We start from the raw sequence: 22067 nt of genomic DNA on the forward strand, positions 1-22067 counted from the left end.
AGCCAAAACCAATAAGTTGAAAAATCTATTTTTTTCTAAATTGGCTTAAAAGCCATATTGCTTTGACCAAAGATATTACATTCTTATCCCTTATAATTTTTTTTAATCTCAAAATTATCCCTAAGTAAAAATCCTACAACATACTATTTTTTTCTCCATTCTCCAATATTTGTCAATTTCTTGAAGTTCTTAACGTGAAGCAAACAATAGTTTTTTAAATAATGTTTGATACATTCCAATATTTTGTAATATTGTTCTTTTGGCTTCTTTTTTTGGTTCCATAACATTTAATTTTTTTGGTCGTTGAATCCTTCCTTTTTTTTAATTGGTGTAACTATATTCTAAAATCAATTCATTCAATGAATTTACGTGTTACCCCTGAATTTGAAGCTATGAACGAAAAATATAATATTATAGTCATCATCTTCTTTATAATGTTAACAACTTTAAGGATATTTCAGTCATTTTAACAAGAAAAAGTGCTCACAATACTTGTTTACCAAACACTTCATCAGCTTGTTTTAAGTTTCAACACTTTTATCCAAACACGTAACTTCTTATTTATAAAACAAGTTCCAACACTTATAAAGTGCTTTTAAGCACTTAACTTAAAAGCCATTTTTTAAGCCAATCCAAACAGGCCCTAAGACTTATTTATTTAATCCATATGTATTGGACTTATATAATTAATTCAATTACATTAGCCCATAATATTTATTTGGACCAATATATCTTGAATCTTAAAATGTAATCCAAATTATTTTATGAATTTAATTTTAGTAAATTTATATGCCTACAAAGTGAAATAAAATGATTTGATACTTTGTGTTCTGCTTTCATAGTGGTCGTTTGGTAGGGTGTATAAGAATAATGCGGAATAAGGTGTATTAGTAATGCATCAATTAGTAATGCATGGGTTAGTAATGCAAGCATTAGTTATAGAGATATTAGTTCTTATCTATTGTTTGGTGTGGTGTATTAAAATTATAATGCATTGCATAATTTTTAAGAAAAATAGTTGTTTACAAAAATGTCCTCCGTATTCTCTAGCTTTAAGGGACTTTAAGGACAATTTTGTCTTTAACCATACTAATGCATGCATTAATAGCCTTGGTATTACTAATGTCATGGTTTTCTATGCATTACTTATGAATAAGATAATGCCAAGTATGATGTATAACTAATACATAATTATACACAGATTGAAAAAATATATCAAATAAGATATTAGTAATGCATAGTATTAATGCTTGCATTATTTTTGCTAATACCCCTACCAAATGACCCATAGAGTGAAATAAAAGATGAGAAAAGGCTAACATATATCACGATTTTTTTTTTTGACCTTCAACTTTGCACTTGGGGAATTTTCACTTTTAAAATAATATTAGACACATGATTATGCATTTTGACGAGGTCAACCATGTTCTAATTTCTATGTCCATTTAAAAGGTCGATGGATATTATTCTTGTAAATCTAAAATGTTAAAAGGGTTTAATAGAATTTGTTAAGGAATTTTAATTTTATACATTATTAGTATAGAAAATATTTACAGATCAATAAAAAAATAATTGTATGTACCTAACTTAATTACTAAACATTTATTAATAATATAAAATAAACGATAATTAACCTATTAAAGTACATAACATTTTAAATTACCATTTATACTTTAATCTTATATTTAATGTAAAATGACTCAAAGGATAATTACTTCCCCTAAGGAAAGCCAAAAGCGGAATTAGCTGAACCGTTAACACACTGTTTTTAGCAATTGAAATTGAATCTTCCTCCTGCTATTAATCAGCGCCATTGATGAAGAATTCATTCAAAATTGTGCAAGAAGAAGAGTAGGGTTTGTTTGATAATTTTGTGCGCGGAGAAAATGGAAGAGGCGAAAGCGTTGGCTCAACAGCAGCTAATGCTGCAACAGCAACAGCAGCAACAACAACAACATCAGCATCTACTCCTATTACAGCAGATGCAACAACAACGTCAGAAGCAGCAGCAACAACAGGAAGCCATGGCTCGTTTCCCTTCTAACATCGACGTTCATCTCCGTCCTCAGCAGCTCCTTCACCGTCCCCTCATTAACCCCCTCCAATCCCAATCCCAATCCCAAAACCCTAATCCTAACCCTAACCCTAGCTCTAGCAATAACCCTTCGAGCCAGATCCCCAATCAACAAAACCCTAGCGTTGGCCCGAACTCGGCCCAAAAGCAGCAGCAGCAAAAGATGGCGACCCGGGTTGCCCCGGAATCGAATCGGGTGGAGCTCCAGATGGCTTACCAGGACGCTTGGCGAGTCTGCCATCCTGACTTTAAACGTCGGTTCACTTCTCTTGAAGACGCTTGCGAAAGGTAATTTCTATGTGGTCTCTTTTACAATTAGTTTTCATAAAGTATGTTTTTTTTTTTGGTTTTGTAAACCTCTTTTATGCTTTTCTAATTTCTTAATTTTCTTTGTTATTCAAAACGTCTATTTTCCACAACTGCTGTAATTTGAGCTGATTCATGGGAACTAAAGGCCTCCAAATTCATCCTCATGCTTATAAATGTTGAGAAATAAGTTTAGAGAAAATGCAACCATGCAAAAATGTAATAGCTATCGGACTTGTGCACATATAGTTCACATATGGAGGATTTAGCAGGTTGAGTTGCTGGGGTATTATATGGGAGGGGAATTGTTTGGGTGGTGCAGAGTTAAGGAGTTAGGGGTAGGTTTATTTTGTGACGGTGCATTGAAAATGGAAGTTGTGCTTCCCAGCTTTGCGAGGAGTCCCTTTTGATATGATAAGTCTCCAGTTATGGAGAGCCAGAGAGGGAATGCTTTTGTCAAGTCTAGGAATAGATGGCAATTCGGTGAACGTCTTATACAGTAGCAAAAGTCTTTTTTCTCCTCATGTCTTTCTGCAACTAGTATGCTCACTGTGCTACAGTCAGCGAGCTGTGCATGCTGAGCCCCTAAAAGACTTCTAAATAAACACAATGTAGCAGCAGCATCACTGAACTCTTCTTAGTCAATGTCGATAACTGTATGATATACAACTTCTGTGCACTTATTTAAAGTAGCTTCAAGCTTTACTGGGAATAAGAGAATGTCTTTAGCATGTTTTTTGCATATTACTGCTTTTTCCTTTTTATCTTGGTCAGTCCAAATGATCAAATATAAACAGTTAATTAATAATCTCTTACTTTTAGAGCAGACATGGGAAAGTACTTGAGTTCCTAACAGCTTTCATCATTTTGACTGGTAAAAGAAAAAGAAGAAAAAATATAAACAATATTGCTACCTTTTATCTACTGGATTCAGCAGCTTTTTATGCTCGGTAACCTACAATCTATTATGACTTTCAACTGACAGAACCATTGTTATAAGATCAAAGTATTCAGAGAAAAGTATAGCGTACCAAATATATTAGTGCTTCTTAAAAGTATGCAAATTGCTTGAAAACTTGTGTTTTAACTTTGAAAAAGGTGATCAAACATCCTCGGCTGTCCTTCTCTTCCTACTTGATCTAAAAGCAATAGAGAAGCAGAACTCCTACTCATCTTTTTGTTATTCCCTCCTTCCATCCTCTACCTTCACTTTTTCTATCTCCTTCCAGGGGGCTCTTTTATTTGGCAGAAAGATGTCTGAGGTTTCTTTATGTGAACTAGGTGTTTTATCGTTTTCTTCTTCTTTTTAATATTAAGTTCATCGTAGAATTGTTTTCCTCATGCATGTCATCCACAGCTTTTGCTCCCAATGACTACTTTAACTCTTCAACGACTTTATGCTAACTATGCACTTAACCATGGAATCAAAATACACCAACTCGATCTTTTGTATTACAAAGTCTAGTATTTCTAGCTCAATTATGGGGAGTGATTTCTTGAAAAAGGAACTCCAATATTTTGTTTCATGAGAGATGGCTGTGTCTTGAATAGGAGCATCTGAACATAATTTCCTGTTCTTCACTGCGGACCATCAAATTGGACAGGTTTATGAAAATCAGGCTATCTATAGCCAGCTTCACTGGTTGCCAAATTCCTGATCATGTAAAATTAGCACAGTTTACTGGAAATAGTCTGTGTTCACCTATCAAAAAAGTTATTAATATAAAAAGCATCTTGCCTGTGGTATTGACATCAGAATTTTTCCTTGTGTCATGGATTTTATTTAGGCTTCTGCCTTACCATGTGGTGGCGGACTATGAAGCAGAGGAGGATGATAAGATCCTTGATTCAGACACTACAGGCCAAATGCTTTCTCGCTCACAGCAGTGGGACCACAACATCGCTGCCAAAGTTGCAGAGTTTACCGCGACATTTGAGAAACAAGTCCTAGCGTTTAATATAATTTCCCGCAAGAGAGATCTTGGAGAATTCCGGACAGAGGAGAAGCTCATGATAGAGCAGTTACTGTTGCAAGAAGAGAGGAGAGCTCTGCTTGAATTGAAGACAGAGATGGATGCGAGACAAAAAATGGGCCGAGAGATTCATGATCCTAATTTGCAAATGGCGGCTCTTGTTCATGCAGAACAAGCTCGCGCTGAATCACAAGCTCGTGCTGAGATAATGAACCGAGCACCAATACGAGCTAGTGCACTTGGGCCTAGGGGGAGCAATATTCAAATGGGTAATGATGTGGGTGAGCATGGACAGGAAGTCAGCCCTGATGAAATGATCAATGGTTGGGGCAACAATGGACATAAAGATGAAAAAGAACCATCTGAGGACTTTCTGAATGATGAAGAAACTGATAACGGAGATATGGGCACTCAGAGTGAGTGGCGTGGAGGTGGGGAGTTGGACCTGAACACAAGATAAATCTTAGAGTCTGTGTTTGCAATTTCCATGTGAAAAGTGAATGCTTGTATCAAAGTTTTAGCCCACCATATGCTTTGGTGCACTCTGTAACTGATTCTACACTTGAAAGTTGGGAGAAGCTCACCTATTAAGATTAGGATGACTGAAAATTGAGTGTCTTACTATGCTTAGACTGGAAATGAAATATGGCCGTCTTTCTATGATTCAGGGTACATAATTTACCAACCCCGATATCCAGATACAGCAAAGCTGCATTTCTGGTGAAAATGGTATGCCCGTGCAACCCTTTTTCTCATGGTTTTCGTCGTAAAAAACTTATGTTGCACTGTGACCTGTGAGGAAGAACCCCACTGCTCCCCCTACTCCCCACCACACTTTATGCTGACAACGATTGCTTTGTCGATGACATAATCGACCGGTTTGCAAAGATCGATTTACCTGCACAGTATTCTTTTTCTTTGAAGCATAGTGGCGTTTGGGATAGGAAAGAAATGCTTCTTCGTTGGTGGAGTAGGTTGAGTGTTACTTTTTCCTGTTTTCTGTTACTCAGCTTTCCTCAAACTTTTTATGATGATGGTTATGATAATTTGTTAATCACAAAATATAAGATGAAGTCCTCAAAGCTGATTGATTTGTCATGGAGTGGAAATAAGTTACCTCCGTAATTTCTCTTTTCATATAATGGAGCTGTCATTCATAAATAACCAGTGAATTACATCCTGCAAACCACAACACTAAGGCTAACGAATTGGACATTCAAATTCATAACTTGGAACTAAATTCAAACCTTGATCGCTCAGTTTCCAGCACGTTCTTTTCTTTTTTTCATTTTACATCTAAAAAGAGCCAGTCCAATCCATCCCAATTTAAGTGAACAAACATGAACTACCATAAAACCAGAAAATCTTCTCCGTTCATCATTTTCTTTTGTGTATAACAAGTATGCAGTATCCAGTAAACAGGTAACATCAACATAAATGTTTCCTAATTTTCTTTCACTTTCTGCATATAATAAGGTAGCTCACAGAATGCAACATAATGACCGAGTGGCAAATGACGGAAGTTGGCTTAACAAAAGCCTCCCACCACCACTATTAAGATCATGACCAATCAAATAGCTTAGAATAGCTGCATCACCTTCAAGCCGGTAAAAACTGGCATTGGCGCCTTGGTCTTACTCATCAATTTAATTTCATAGCTGCAAATGACGCTGCAACATCCATTGCCTCACCAACATGTGATATATTAGTTGCCTGAATGGAAAAAACTTAACCATCGTGAATACAAAAGTAACAAACAACGGACATCCCACATAAGAATTAAGGAAGAGGAATATCACGTCAGATAATTTTGCGATGCACACATTATGTGCTTTTATTTCTTCCCATTAAAGGGCTGCAAATGTATGCAACCATCACAAGTAGTAACATTTCAGTTTCTAACTGAATCTACTTTGTGCACTGCGCAAATATTTACAGATATGCCAGTAAAATCAAAACTATTTTAAGAGGTAGAAAAATACAGTCCAACACTAGTTCCCAGAATTTTCTTTGATAACTATAGAAACTTAGAAGGTAACAGAAGTGACTACGATGCAAACCTGGCCTTGAGCGAGACCACCTTTTCCTCCTCCACCCTTACCTCCCAAGGGCTTCAAAGCTGCATTCAACCAGTCTTTAACGTTCAACTGCTGGCACTTGTCACCTTTCTCAGGTACACCAGCACAGACCAAAACTTTGTTAGCAGCTTCATCTGTGCTAAATACCAGAACTGCCATACCCTGTTCAACCAATGACACAGTCATGACTTGTATATATATTTTACATTTTAGAGGAAAACACAAGCTTAAGTTTAACATGTACAAGCTAATAACCTTCTGTTCCATGACTTTGACAACTGCTTCACGGACTGCAGCAGTGTCCAAACCCACGCTAATCTGCAGGATGCAGTATGCTTTTCCACCAGAAGCTGCAGCTTCAGCCATTTCTGATGCAGCTTTAACAGCTTTTTGTACATTCTCTGCAGCTATCTTCTTTTTGGCCTTTATCACTTGATTCTGAAGTGAATCATCATCATCATATTACTTTTCTTTCCAAGACAATTTTGTTTACCTTCAACCACAACACAAACAACACATACCTGGAGAGCAGAGAGTTTGGCCTTGAGATCAGCTTTCCTAACAGTGGGAATTTGGGCCCTCTCCACAGCAGCATTCAAAGAAGTTACTTTCTGAAATTAAGAAATTGCTGGATGAATGCATCATCGGATAAGGAGCAATAGCAGCAGTAGGAACAAAGATCAGTCCTAAATTTGAAGAGCCTTGGATCAACTAGAACTCGCCAAGATTAAAGAACAAAAAGATGCTTGGCCGAATAGATTAGCCCAGAAACTGTCAGCTCCACGACATCCCAAGGAGGAAGATACAGTGCAGGGGACAAATAAGAAACATGACTGAATAAAAAGATACATCCAATCCTATATCCTATTCCATCTCCACTAGGAAACAAAAACAGTCGACCATACACCCATACAGAATATAACAATTCAGAGCGGAAAGTGCAGTACAATGTGAAACTACATTTTTGGTAAGTTCACAACAACAAACAACAACAAAAAACCCAGTGCAATCCCACACAGTGGGGTCTGGATTTTTGGTAAGTTCACGAATATGATTTATCATCTGCCCAGATCAAATATGTGAATTATGGGACTTTAATAAAATAAGTTAACGACAGAAACATCTAGCCTCATGTAACACACAAGCTTACGGATGCTATGATGAAACCACCATAGCATATGCATCATCAGATTAAGACTTGTAGAAGGGTGACTCTCTCTGTCTGCTATAGTTAGCCAATGAAACTACAGCATCAAGGACTTCATAGCACAACTTTTTTTGGGGTTAGCACTATTGCCAATCAATTTCACTTCAAATCCTCACGATAAAAAAAAATTATCTCAACAAATCAAATCCTCAATGATTACAACTCTTCAGGATATTTTACTTGGATGCACATTTTCCAGGAAAGAATGCCTGGTTTTATCAACAAAAAAAACAGAGATCGAATTCCTGGCAAGGATAGAGACCAAAACAGAATTTAGATTTTACTGGTTCAGAAGAGTGGGTTATACAAGCACTAACCTCTTCCAGCAAGCTTTCATCAGTCTGGAATGCTTCATTTACTTTCTGTTCGAGTGAGGATGCCAAATCTGTGGCCTCAAAAGCACGATGAGTTGTAACAGCAGTAACTCTTCGGATTCCCTTGGCAATTCCCTCCTCAGACATCAGAGCAAATGCCTTAGCCTCTCTTGTATTAGAAATGTGTGTTCCTGAGTATCAATAAATTAATCACAGGAACATCATAAATGCACTCCAATAAATAGCAATTAGAGAAAAAAAGAAAATTACCACCACAGAGCTCAGCAGAATACGATAACCATTCTTCATTTTCTGGATTAGCAAGAAGGTCCTCCACTTTACGACCAACTGACACAATCCGGACAGGATCAGGATACACCTACAACCCAACCAGGACAAAAGTAAGACACAAGTTTAAATGTCTGAACAGAATTAAGTCGGGCTAAATCGTGAATGCTTACTTCGCCAAAGACTGCTCGAAGACCTTTTATACTCTTAGCATCAGACAGCTCTGCCTCCTTCGAGAATACATCCAATTCAGACTTAATCTGCTCATTCACGATCGATTCAATTTTTCTTAGCTCCTCTGGCTTTACCGGCTTCCCTGTTCAAGGCATTAGAAGATTATCATTCGTCATAGCAAGACGCCAATACTCACAACAACAGCTTCAACCACACATACACACACCCAAAAGAAAAAAAGAAAGAAGTTACTTACCATGAGAGAAGTCAAATCTCAATTTTTCAGGAAGAACAATGGAACCTTTCTGGTCAACATGGTCGCCAAGTACTTCCTGAAAAGTTCAATAACATCATCAGACAATCAACTCCAGCAAGTATGAAAACAGTGGAATTGCCATCCTTTTATATTCAGCTATGGAAAATACCTTTAAGGCGAAATTTAACATGTGAGTGCAGGTATGATTCGGAGCAATCAATGTACGCCTGTTATAGTCAACCTGCTCAATCAATCAAGGAAATCAAACCTAATCATGTAAGTACAAAGAGGTACAACAAATCCAAAAGCCTGCATCACATGGTTTTAAAAGGCCAAGCAGAAGAGAATGTCACCTTACAAATTACTTTATCACCAACAGAAAACTTGTGTGCCTGTCCACTGAAAGATCCTATATGAAGAACGAATCCTCCATAAACTTGAACATTACAAACTTGAAAAGAGCCACTGGGACTCTCCAGTGATCCAGTGTCATATATCTGAATCCAAATAGTCAAATAGCTTTATCAGAAACAGGAAACTAGAGTACCACATGACATAAGGAGGAAAAAAAGGGTGGATGAATTTACAATGCCACGAGCAACCAGAGTTTCCCTATCACATTCTATAAGCTTAAGTTTCTCAAATTGCAGAACTCTAGTTGAAAGAAGCAAAAACTTGGTAAAATGAGCATTATTCTGCTGGACAATATGTTAATTTCACTTTTAGCCGATTGCTTACAGGCTTTCAACCAGAAACATCACACAAATAAACTATTCATAGATGTTCTTTTTTACGCATCAAGTGACAAAACTAACATTAAGGTTACACTCTCGGTTATCAAAAGAAATGACTCCTCAAGTTTCTGAAGAATGTGATTCCTCACAATGTCTACCCACCATAACTCATGCTGCGTTTGATTGAAAAGAAAGGAAGAAAAGATGATACGAAAATATCAATTAGATTTCACTACAGACGAGAGAGGGGCTTCTCTATTTGTAAAGCCCGTCCACCTTCAACCAATTGGGGTTTGCGTCACCAAGAGGAAAGAGAGAAAAATGCTACCCTTGCGAGGGAGGTGGGTGGGGATTTAAAAGTTATCCAATCAAAAAGGAGAAATTAGATTTTAATATAGTTTTAACAATATTCATTTAGTGTCTATATAAAAAGCAATATTCATATAGTGCTTACTAATAATCTATTCATACTAGCAAGTTTAAATCTTACTTTTCCAGTTTCAAGAAAGAATGCATATGCAAAAGGAATAAATCTCCTGGTAACCACACATGTTTGAGAGTCTTTTTTGTTCACTTACTTTCCTAAATATTTCCCAGGAAATACTTCCCCTTAAACAAACAATTAGCAAATGTTCATCATTAGTGCTTAGCATCCAGAAAAATATATGCAAGTGTTAATTAGTCGCTACTCTTTTAAAGTTTAATAGAGGCAGCTCCTCTTTAAAGCTTTTTTATTCAGCTTAATTTATCTCTCTCTGAGTGTGTGTCGGGGAGGGATATGCATAAACACGTGTCTCCATACAGATTCCAAATATATTAGACCCTGATTTATGCAGTTTATTAGCTCCCTGATTTTAGGATAGCTACCTCTATTTAAGGAGTTAATCGTCAATTTTTGTGTGCTCAGTTATAACATCCTTATACTATCTTTTTCCACCAATTTGATGCTAGCAGTGAAACTTTTACTCCATCGAAAAAGAAAATCTAAGACCCTTTGACTACATCAATACAAGAACTAACTTAGGTTACACCCTCCTCTAACGGACTACTAATAATAACAATATTGCTATTCAGTGTCCTTCCAGTAATATTTGAAGAAGAATGAACTTTTTCTTATCAGTATTTTGAAAAAGAGTGGCTTATCATCATTTGACATTTTCTAACCAAAATATGAAAGGACATTTTACCTGACCACCTTGTTCAGCATAGAAACTAGTGCTCTCAAGAATAATACCAACTTCATCACCTGCTGCTGCACTTTCCAAGAACTCATTTCCAGTGTATATAGCTTTTATCTCACTCTCATGATCCTGAATTAAGAAATTCACAAGTAAACCTCTGACGTGAGCACTAAATCATATACGTATATTTTTACAACTACTAAGCACTAGACAGTCACGTTAAGAGGGTAAAATAAAAACGTTTAGAAAAACGCATGAGCGTACAAGTTAGAAAAATAAATAGGCAGGAAATCCAAGACAAAGAAGTACAGTAATAAAAAATTGAATGGAGGAAAACACAACTAATGAAAGAAGCAAGAGTGATTAGTTTGTTAGGTTAGGAGGGTTGATCTGCACTGATACAATTCAAGGGGACCAAGAAGAAGAAGCCCCAGAAGAGGATGGGGCAGTGAAAGAAGTTTTGTCCTTGGCTAGAGAAGTTACAGAAATTGACATGCAAAACATATGAAAACCATCTAGCTTGAATCCAATTAAACAACAGCAGAAAATAAAGCGAGCAACAATTGAAGAAGTCAGTCATGCTAGTTTCATTAGGAAGATAAATAAGCAACCTGAAACCAAGTAAATTTGAAAATATCATTTGTTGCAGCAACCCCTTTCTTGTGCAACGCAGCAGTAGCGTCAGCATCCATGGCAATAGCACCACCAGCGTTCTGTCAGGTATAGGTTCAGAACATAAGGTGTAAGCATAAATTATTAACTTGTGAAGGTAGAAGTTATAAGATAAATACTTGACATATCAAGAATGACAACAACGAATGCTCTCAGAAATATGAGTAGAATCTAGAGCCTAACTTCAACAGTTGTTTTTCAGCTGTAACCTATTTACCTTCACAACCCATTCTACAAGACATTTGCACTACTTCTTCAAGTGTATAAAGTATAGGTGTCGCTGTCATATTAACTCAATTTACCTCTATGTATTGCATGTCGCCTCAACCCTTAAGTGGTCCATGCGGCATCATTCCTTAGGCACCTTTGACTGTCCAAGTCAAATTCATCCATTTGCTTAGCTTCTAAAGTATGATGTTTCTAAAAGATTAAACATGATTTCCTTCGGATCTATTTCTTTTCCAGAAAAGAATACTCAATCTTGACATGGCTCCAAAGAGATAAACACAGAAAATCATCTAGCATCAGTTAAATTCTTAAGCCTTTTCTACACAAAATTTCATATTTATTGGCGCAAGCTTAAATTGCCCCAATAAAACCAAATGGGTCTAGATGTCATTCCCTTACAGCTCAAACGGTGAAAGCAAAATTAACCTAGCGAGAGACAGTTGAGAAACGAAAGCAACAAAGAGAACCTTGCTCTGAGCATTTCTTGATCTTTCCCTGGCAGCATCCATAGCAACATTAAAACCATCAACATCAACCACCAAGCCTCGTTCCTCTGCCATTAACTGAGACAAAAAAGATTAGTCAGCTTTTTATCACTGAGATTAGGAGATATGAATTAACACGTTGGAGCACCATTTACCTGGGTCAAATCTAATGGAAATCCATAAGTGTCCCACAAAACAAATGCATCCTGAACATGACAACAGAAGGAAGTAAGAAAAGAAACAAACATAGCTGAGATACAAGGTCGCCCAGAGCTAACAAAAGAAAGTTGCTTTTTGAAGTGCATGAAGATAGAACGATCAAAATAAAGGATGGCACAAGTCCTGGAGTAAATTTGATCATCACTTGAAAACTGACTAATAACAACATTCCCTCCATTTGCTTAGCTTCAGCAGTTAAAATTGCACCTTTTTTTATAACCATGGTGTCAAATTGCCCCTTTCTTTTTTATCAATGTGAAAAAATAGTATTGTTTTTATACAATGGGGACTTTTTAAACAACTTATGTTCCATGTGAAGCTACATTGGACCTATAATTATTATTCTTCAGCGTAATTTCCGTCTATTCCATTCAAGAAAAAAAAACATTTGGCCCCACATGTTCCTCCATTAAATATAAAACAATCTAAATCAATTTGAAATGAACTGGGTATTAAGTAAGTATTAAGAGCACAAATAAGAGATTGAATTAGAAGGGACTTGGCTGATTTCTCTGTCACAAGTTGTATTTGGCTAATATGCTTGCCTGGCCACTAAATTGCTTCCCTTGAACCTCTTGAGCTGCCTTTTTAAATTTCTCGATTCCCTGGAGTAAGAAAGAAGTTACATACAATGGGAAATATTTTAAAAAGACAAAACCAGAGTATAATAAGTCACGTTATTCTACCCAACTGGAAGCAATCAAGAAGCAGCAACCGCTCAATTAAAAGTCATGTATAGCGCTTTACTACACTATTTGGTCAAATACAGTTGTAAGAGAGAAACATTTCACTAAGCTGAGCACATAGAGAGGAACTGGTTTAGGTGGGAAGGAAACAGGTAGTTTGATAAAGTCATCACACATTTCAGTACATATTTCAGCACAGTGATGAATATTTTTTGGGGGGGACATTCTGCTGAGCACAAAGGTGAGTCGGGTTCCTATACAAAGAGACAATAGTTCTTCAGATTGAAAGTCTCGATGAAAAGCAGCTCATAGTAGTTACAAATTTCAGTCAAGTGCTAATTTTTTTCTTTGGTTTAGTCTTAAGCCATCACCTATGTAGTTATCAATATGCAGTGCACACATGCCGAGAAGAATTCCAACAACATCAATGTCATTGGCACTTCACCTAAATGCTATTAGCAAGCTGTTTATCTTGTATGCATAACGGTGAGTTTTATGCATGAATTTTCCTCTATTAGCTATCTGGAATGGTTACCTGAATACTTCTATTATCCCACAAAAAATCAAAAAGGGATTTACAAAGATAATATCTACAGGCTCAAAACAGCGTTTTGGATAGTTGATATACAAAACTACAAATTAAAGCATTTGCGCGCTTGTTTCATTTCATGACATTACAGCATAGCTTACATGAAGCAATGTCCTCCCGAAGCTAGTTTCTTCATCAGCAATCGTATCCCTTATATGTGTCTCACGTTGCTTCAGCTCTGGGAAGACATCACCCATCACTTCTACCACCACCTTAACAAGGCTATCTCAACAAAAAGCAGAGTGTAAATAATATATTGAGGCGGGTATAGCCAAAAAACTGCTAAATATCGAATAAATCCACTTTCAATGAAACGAGGCAAATTCGTACATATTCATACCTACTGAAAAAACCTTGTTGCGCTTTCAGAACCTCTGTACCATAGCGCACTGCTCGACGCAGAATGCGTCTAAGGACATATTCGCGGCCTTCATTCCCTGCAAAGCAAGAAACATGAACATCAGATTTACCAAAGATCGAACCACAGACCAATATTTGGCTTTAACTGTTGGAACACCATCAGAACCTCATCGAAGATACTAGCACAAAATCTTAAACCAAGCACGGAAAGTCATAGTACCCAATTTCCAGATTCATGGATGCATATCTTTAGGTTTCAAATAATATTAGGTGAAGGAAATAGGAGAAAGAATTACACAAGAAACGAGCAGCCATCAACTCAGAAGGTCACAAACTGTAAAATACAATCCACCTTATAGCAAAAAAGCCTGCAAACTCATTATAAATGATTTCATTGTCATGTGAAAAAATGGCTCCACAGGCAACTGAACACCAACAAGATCGCAAATATAATATATCTCATCATACCTAAACACTTTACAAGTAATGAAAACTTTTTACGTCGTATAAAAGTCCTAACATTAGGGGTCAATTCATGACCAAGAAAGGAGAGGAACGAGTTTGAGCAAAACTAAACACTAAACGATAACTAGATTAATAAGATCCTACCTGGGCAAGAACCATCAGCAATGGCAAAAGACAGAGTTCGAATGTGGTCAGCAACAACTCTATAGGCCATATCAATTTTGTCCACATCATCAGCTCCAACTTTGCCAGAGTATGGACGAGCTCCAGTTGCCTATTAAGAAAAACATCAGTTTAGGAGAATAGCATGAATAAGTATAGCAATATGGAAATTTCAGTAGCACAACACAAGATCAGGTCCTGAGTGAGTGGCAGTTCATTTGAGAAATAAGAGCTTTGAGCACGTAAAAGCACTTCTCCAAGTGCTTGGCATTCTTTTTTTAATCCGGTAAATCCCACTCCTACCCAGCCCTCCAAACCTCCTGCCAAGGAGTCAACGGTGGCTCTTCCAAACTTGTTCCCTCATGAATTAAACCACAACCTCTTAACTGGAAGTTAAGTGCTCTTGTCGTTGGAGCACTTTTAACATAAGCTCAAATATGGTCATCTTGAAACTGATATTGAGTCAGTGAAAAAGAAACTGACATTTGAGTTTAACATTTAGCCATTATTTCAGAGAAAACTTTCCCCGTTACAAAACTGAAACCTTTGTGCTAATTTTGTAAATGAAACAGGAATGCTTTAGAGAACAATGTATCAAGGACTTATTAAGTGCTCACACAAAATTATCAATATATAGAAGTGATCATGCAAAAATTTAAGTACTTTTTAAAAGCATTACATTAATATGTATTTCTTTCAAATCCACTTAAATATAAAAACAAGCCTCCATATTGCACAAAAAAGTAACAAAATTTTCAGCAAAACTCAATACAAAGGGAATGGAATCATTAATATAGCATTCCCATTTAAAGTGGATTTTATAAGTTCATGCTTCATAGCATCATATGCTACACAGGTAAAAAAATCACCTTCTGAAGACGAAATAGGGTCTGGTCAGTAATGCAACTACACGATCAGTGAAAGAAGATTACAATGTAAATTATCAGAATGTCAACCCAAAAGTAACCAATAACGACAGTAGGAAAGATAGTCCACTCAAGAGAAGATGAATCAAAAATAGGTAGACACACAAACAGACATGCAGAATATCGCTAGACATTAGGCTAAATAGGAAACCCAAAGAAAACCATATAGAATAGCAGCCATAACTATAAGCTTGCCAATGGAAACAAATCAGTAAAGGCAAAACAATAAAAACCTATTAATATTACCTTTTGTATAGCATCGAATATAGGTAAGAACACGTCAGTATCGTAATTGCTCATCTTGTTCTGGAGGATAGAAGTTAGTCTTTCAAATCCCATTCCAGTATCAACATGCTTAGCAGGAAGGGGTTTCAAAGAACCATCAGCTTCCCTGTTGAACTGCAAAATACACGCTTACAAGAGTTAAACATAGCTCTCAAAAGATCAGGCACAAAATTTGGAGATAATGGTACCTGAATAAAGACAAGGTTCCATATCTCAATCACAGTGGGATCATCATTATTAACAAACGACGCAGCATCACGATTCCCAATTCTATCAAAGTGTATCTCAGTGCAGGGTCCACAAGGTCCAGTATCACCCATCTCCCAAAAGTTGTCCTACTCAAAGAGCAAAGAGTTAAGAAATAACCTGACTGACTTAGCTCAAAGTAATGAAAGTCTTTTAACAAGGCAATGAAAGGTTTTCAGACATAATCATTAGACCATGATCAAATAATTTGGACTAAGAAAGAAGTACTGATTTTTACATATAGAAACAACATTTCAGTGGTCGGAAATGTTACATAAGAACAATGGAGATTGTACATCAAGTACTTTTCTCTTTTGATAACCAAGAAATCCCCGAGGGTCAAAGGTCAATCCGAACACGGTGGATAACCCGCCCCTCTACCCTTCTCCACTTAAATGGCAAATACCACTTTTTGCTTCTTTTTTTCCAGCAAAAAGGATACTTAATTTTTGTAAGTCAAGAATGATGCTTATTATTTTTGTAAGTCAGGAATGATGCTTATCACTGCCCCTCAACAGTTTAAGTTAATATGCTTCTTAAAGTATCAATACAATACCCTGCTCCACTTAAATGACAATTACCAATTTATGCTTATTTTATCAGCAAAAAGGATACTTATCTTTTTATAAGGCAGTAATGATACTTATGACAGCCCCCCTCTCACTTCATGACAAAATTCATCCGAATTGAGATGTCCACGAAGTTAACATACTTCTAAGAGATTCAATAAGATTCGGGGCTTTCAAAAATACCAAATACACTTAAATTTATCTCGGAACAACAATAGGAAGAATTAGTTTAATGAATTGCTAATGCATAAAACAGAAAATGATGATGATAGAATTCAAGATACAATGTGATAACTTACTTTGCAACCGAAAGGCAGCACCCTGCTAGGGGGAAGGAACTTAAGCCATAGTTCTCTGGCTTCATTATCTGCTGGAAGGCCAGATTTTTCATCACCCCCAAAATAAGTGGCGTATATCCGATCACCTGGCAGCCTATATACCTAGGGGGAAATCATCAAACACGGAGAAACAAGTATACAAGTCAGCATCCTGTCATTTCTTTATCATACATCATATATGTTGGGAGCACAGCTGGCTATTATTACAAGAATATTATGAATTAATCAGGATAAAACATGCCTGAGTAAGGAGTTCCCAGGCCCATTCAATGGCCTCTTTCTTGAAATAATCCCCAAAAGACCAATTACCAAGCATCTCAAAGAAAGTGTGGTGGTAGGTGTCCTTGCCAACATCATCAAGATCATTGTGCTTGCCACCAGCACGTATACACTTCTGTGTATCGCAGGCACGCTTAAGTTTGCTCAATGGACTATTAGGGTCTACTATACCCAAGAAAATAGGCTTAAACTGATTCATCCCTGCACAAAAAACCCAATCTTTAACCATTCAACCACTGAAAAGCAAAACCAACAACTATAGCTTTCAGTAGCGCATAATCCAGTTTTAAGTTCTATGCACTAAAGGTGTAAACAATATTACACAACCAGGTTATTTATGAGGTAATTAGAGGTAAAATCTCTACATAACTAGAGTAATAGTAATTCGGTTAAAAATGGTAAGTAAACCGCTATTACGCTGACAATTTAAATGAATCTTTTATACCGTGCATATAACTTAAATCCATAATCTATAACATATAAGTGAAGGAAGAACAAACCAGCATTGGCGAATAAGAGGGTCGGGTCATTATGAGGAACCACAGGGCTGGATTCGACTTGTTCGTGACCTTTGCCTTGGAAGAAGTTGATGAAAGTTTGACGGACCTTGTTGGCCGGCCATTCCAATTCCGCCGACTGAGAACCCATCAGCCTTGAGCTACGTGTGAAAATAGACAGTCGTCTCCTAATTGTATGGGAAATTGAAACCGACGGCGACAGAGGAAGCAACGACGCGGCGGCGAAGGTGGAGGAGGTAGGGTAAGAGGAAGAAGGAAGTGGCGGAAATGGAAGTCTAGTAGCTCTTCTGCTGAAGGGTAAAGCTAAGGCAATACAACGCCAATTCCAGCCGTCGATTAAAACCCTCATCCATTCTTCTTAAAGCATAACGCTAAACTTATAAGTTTATAAGTATTGATGCCGACGTGGTGTTGACAAAAATACTACTCCCTCTGTTTACGTGAATACATTTGACGGGCACCCAGTTTAATAGAAAATATTTAGAATTTGTAAAATGAGTCGTTTATATTTTGTGTGTTAAATTATTTTTAAATAAATGTAGAGTTTTACTGTATTAGGGGTTTATACGTCGGAGATGACACACTACTTCCTAGTCTCTTGAACGAGGAGGGGGACAGGAATATTGTACCGAATAATTTAAAATTCTTCGGGAGTTATTGCGATTTTGGATATTGTAGGTGGATTAGAGTTGAGGAGATTGAGGAGGGTATGCGTAAAATGAGCAGAGGCAGAGCGACCGAGCCAAATGAAATCTTGGTGGAGTTTTGGAAGAGTGCGGGCAAGACGGGTTTGGACTGGCTCACAAGGTTATTTAATGTCATTTTTATAACGAAAAAGATGCTCGAAGAGTGGAGGTGGAGCACAATGGTTCCTTTATACAAGAACAAGGGTAATATCCAAAATTACAATAACTATCGGGATTTCAAGCTACTTAGCCATACTATGAACGCCTCGGAGAAGGTGGTGGAGCTAAGGGTGAGGATGAGTGTGTCTATTTTTGATAATCAATTCGGGTTTATGCCGGGGCGCTCGACTACAGAGGCTATTCACCTTGTTAGGAGTTTGATGGAGCACTATATGGATAGGAGGATGGACTTGCATATGGTGTTCATTAACTTGGAAAAGGCGTACGATAAAGTCCCGAGGGAGTTTTTGTTGAGGTGTTTGGAGGCTAGAGGTGTACATGTTGCCTACATTAGGATGATTAAAGACATGTATGATGGAGAAAAGACCCGAATAAGGACGGTGGGAGGGAACTCGGACCATTTCGGTCATGATGGGGTTGCACCAGGGGTCGGCACTCAGCCTTTTTTTGTTTGCCCTGACGATAGACGTTCTGACGCGCCACATCCTAGGGTAGGTGCCGTGGTGCATATTATTTGCAGATGATATTAAATTGATTGACGAGACGCGATGCGGTGTGAACGTGAGGTTAGAGGTGTGGAGGCAGACCCTGGAGTCTAAAGGTTTCAAGCTGAGTAGGACCAAAACAGAATACTTAGAGTGTAAGTTCAGTGGTGAGATTCAAGGAGGAGAAGGGGAAGAGGAGGTGAGGCTGGACTCGCAAGTCATCCCTAGGAGAGGTAGTTCTACGTACCTTGGGTCTATTATTCAGGGGGTGGGAAGATTGATGAAGATGTCACACATCGTATTAGGGCAGGATGGATGACATGGAGACCCGCTTCTGGTGTTTTGTGTGACAAGAAGGTGCCACAAAAACTTAAAGGTATGTTCTACAAAGTGGTGGTCAGACCGACTATGTTATACGGGACTAGTGTTGGCCTGTCAAGATTACCCCATATCTAGAAGATGAAGGTAGCAGAGAGGATGTTGAGATGGATATACGGGCACACCAGGTTAGATAGGATTAGGAATGAGGTTATTCGCGATAAGGTGGGTGTGGCCTCCATTGAGGACAAGATGCGGGAAGCGAGGCTTAGGTGATTTGGACATGTGAGGAGGAAAAGCACAGATGCCCCGGTGATGAGGTGTGAGCGGTTGACATTGGAGGGTCTACGCAGAGGTAGAGGTAGGCCGAAGAAGAAGTGGGAATAGGTGATTAGGCAAGACATGATGCAACTTCAGCTGACTGATGATATGACCCTTGATAGAAAGATGTGGAGGTCGAGGATTAGGGTAGTAGGGTAGATTGTTCATACCAATAGGATTAGTACGCACTCTCGCATTCTGTTGGTAGTAGGTTTCTATGAATACCCGTTATTTTTTTTTTTATTTTGATCATCTTATTATCGTGTGGTTTCTATGTTACTTTTACATGGTTTTTTGGTGTTGTCCCTCATTGTCTATCTTTTTAAATAATGTGGTCCTTATATTTTTCTGAGCTGATAGTCTATTGAAAATAACCCTTCTACCTTCACAAGGTAGGGGTAAGGTATGCGTACACACTACCCTCCCCAGACCCCACGATGTGGGCTAATAATGGGTATGTTGTTGTTGTTGTTGTTGTTATAAGGAAATAGATCATTCTGTTTGGCACAGACTAAAAAGGAAGTACGTTCACATGAATTGAAACTGAGGGAGTATGAAGTAGATTCTTAGTGAGAAGATAGATGCATATAATTTTGCCTATTATGAAAAAGAATGTGTTTATATTTGATGGACTCATTTTTCAATAAAATGTTTATTCCTTTTACATATTTGATTGCTATAAATATTTTTCAACAAAAATATTTTTTTCCATTATGAGTAAAGTAATTTTAACTAAAATTATTTTAAATTTTTTATTTTATAGAGTATTGTTTACTCCGACTAACACTTAATATTTAGTATTTTTTAATAATCAAACTTTCATCAAAATACTTTCCGCTTGCCAATTTTATTAGTAATCCTTAATACATATACATATATATAGAGAGGGGGAAGTGCTCCTAAACACTCACCAACAAGAACTCGAATAATATTTTTCAAGAAGTATTTTTCATGAAATATAGTAACTTTTATTATACCAAACACATCATGTTTAGTTCAAGCAAATTATTGTTTAATTATTCAAATCATAATCATGCCAAATAAATAGCTCGTCTAATCACTTGCTTGCAATATTATATTTACTTTCATCTTTTTTGTTATCTTGAAAGTCGAAAAGACTTGATATTTGAGTATTTGATCCCTCACAACTTGTTGGGATGGTTGCTATGTATTGTTTCATAATGTATCGTATAATATTGTATTGCATTGTACTGTATCGTTTTGACGTATGCAATGTTTGGATATATTTTCACGCACCAACAATATGAAGAAGAAAATTATAAAATTATTTTTAAGAAAAGGTAAGATACGAGATAAAATGACTATATAAAAAGGTAAGGTAAAAGATAAAATAAGATTATTTAATAATATAAAATGTCAAGATGAGAGAGAAATTAAGGGAACGACGCGACCACACTAAATCGATCGTTCCATAAAGTGACACTTTTCGTCATTACATAATAACGAATTTGACGATAAGATACAATAAAATTTAAGTAACAATCAAAACAAACATTATATTTAAAGTAATAATACAATACAATACAACAAGTAACAACCATCCAAACGTCCAATTAACTTTTTGAATGCTCAAATTTAAAATTTCCATCTAGTTTTCACTTTCGGGTTTAAGCACTCCGTCCCAATGCCCTAATGGAGCCGTATAGTTCGACAATGATTTGTTTGTCTTTCCTTCCTTTACTGCAATCCACACTTATTTTTATTTCTTTCTTTCCCATTTGAAATCTTGATGCTTAATACAATTCAGCAAAACTCATCAAAATCTTTGTCAGTGAGTTTTGAAGGACAATGACATGCATATTTTTGTTAGTCGACAACAGATAGCAGCACCCCCAAGGACAATGACATGCATATTGGTCTCGTGTTTTGAAACACGAGACCAATTCTCCTTGATAGAGAATTACACACTGCCTTTCCAACTCAAGTTTTATACACAGCTACAGTAGACTACTATCAATCCACATCTTAATTGAAAACTTCCATCCAAATCCATATAGTACATTCATCATATATCGCAAAAGCCGGCTTAGGATATAAAATTAATATCGTGCCCAAGGAGTATTCAGAACAGAGTACGTTTTAGTTAGAAGAGAGAATGTGCCATCACCTTTTTGGTGTTGCTTCCTCATTTCAGATGCAAACGCCAACTGCAACAACAAAGATATGCAAAGACAAAGAATCGCCACTTTCTAATTGCTTGCGATGAGACAAGATTGAACCCAAATACTGAGACCTTCCCGAGCTTATACTCTCATATATATATATATTGTTACATTCCAGCTGCCAATTAGTATATATTCCATGACAAAATGTATGTTTTCAGTTCAGTAGTTGCAAGCTTTGCTTCTCTGATATTACTCTCCCCACTTTGCCTTTCCTGGCATTACCCTCATGCTTGTACTAAAATAAAGTAACCTCACCGCTCACGAAACAAGGTGATATAA

At 37.0% G+C, this 22067-nt stretch overlaps 2 protein-coding genes across 2 annotated transcripts; one reads left to right on the forward strand and one right to left on the reverse strand.

Annotated features, from left to right (window-relative positions):
- The first annotated feature begins 1687 nt into the window (after positions 1 to 1687).
- Positions 1688 to 5013, forward strand: LOC107804691 (uncharacterized). The gene is made up of 2 exons (XM_016628616.2): positions 1688 to 2362; positions 4168 to 5013. Exons 1-2 carry the CDS (start codon positions 1887 to 1889, stop codon positions 4811 to 4813), a joined length of 1122 nt encoding a protein of 373 aa, XP_016484102.1. The 5' UTR covers positions 1688 to 1886; the 3' UTR covers positions 4814 to 5013.
- A 665-nt stretch (positions 5014 to 5678) lies between these two features.
- On the reverse strand, positions 5679 to 18075 carry LOC107804690 (alanine--tRNA ligase-like). The gene is made up of 23 exons (XM_016628615.2): positions 17595 to 18075; positions 17057 to 17295; positions 16777 to 16917; positions 15851 to 15997; positions 15624 to 15776; positions 14434 to 14563; positions 13805 to 13901; positions 13566 to 13686; positions 12735 to 12794; positions 12126 to 12176; positions 11953 to 12048; positions 11197 to 11298; positions 10592 to 10714; positions 9024 to 9167; positions 8840 to 8911; positions 8671 to 8746; positions 8414 to 8556; positions 8223 to 8331; positions 7956 to 8143; positions 6953 to 7042; positions 6687 to 6869; positions 6414 to 6593; positions 5679 to 6066 (listed from the first exon to the last, which is right to left on the reverse strand). Exons 1-23 carry the CDS (start codon positions 17959 to 17961, stop codon positions 5995 to 5997), a joined length of 3084 nt encoding a protein of 1027 aa, XP_016484101.1. The 5' UTR covers positions 17962 to 18075; the 3' UTR covers positions 5679 to 5994.
- Between the last annotated feature and the right edge of the window lie 3992 nt (positions 18076 to 22067).

Source organism: Nicotiana tabacum, chromosome 4 (assembly GCF_000715075.1).
Source record: "Nicotiana tabacum cultivar K326 chromosome 4, ASM71507v2, whole genome shotgun sequence".
NCBI classification, from domain to species: Eukaryota; Viridiplantae; Streptophyta; class Magnoliopsida; order Solanales; family Solanaceae; genus Nicotiana; species Nicotiana tabacum.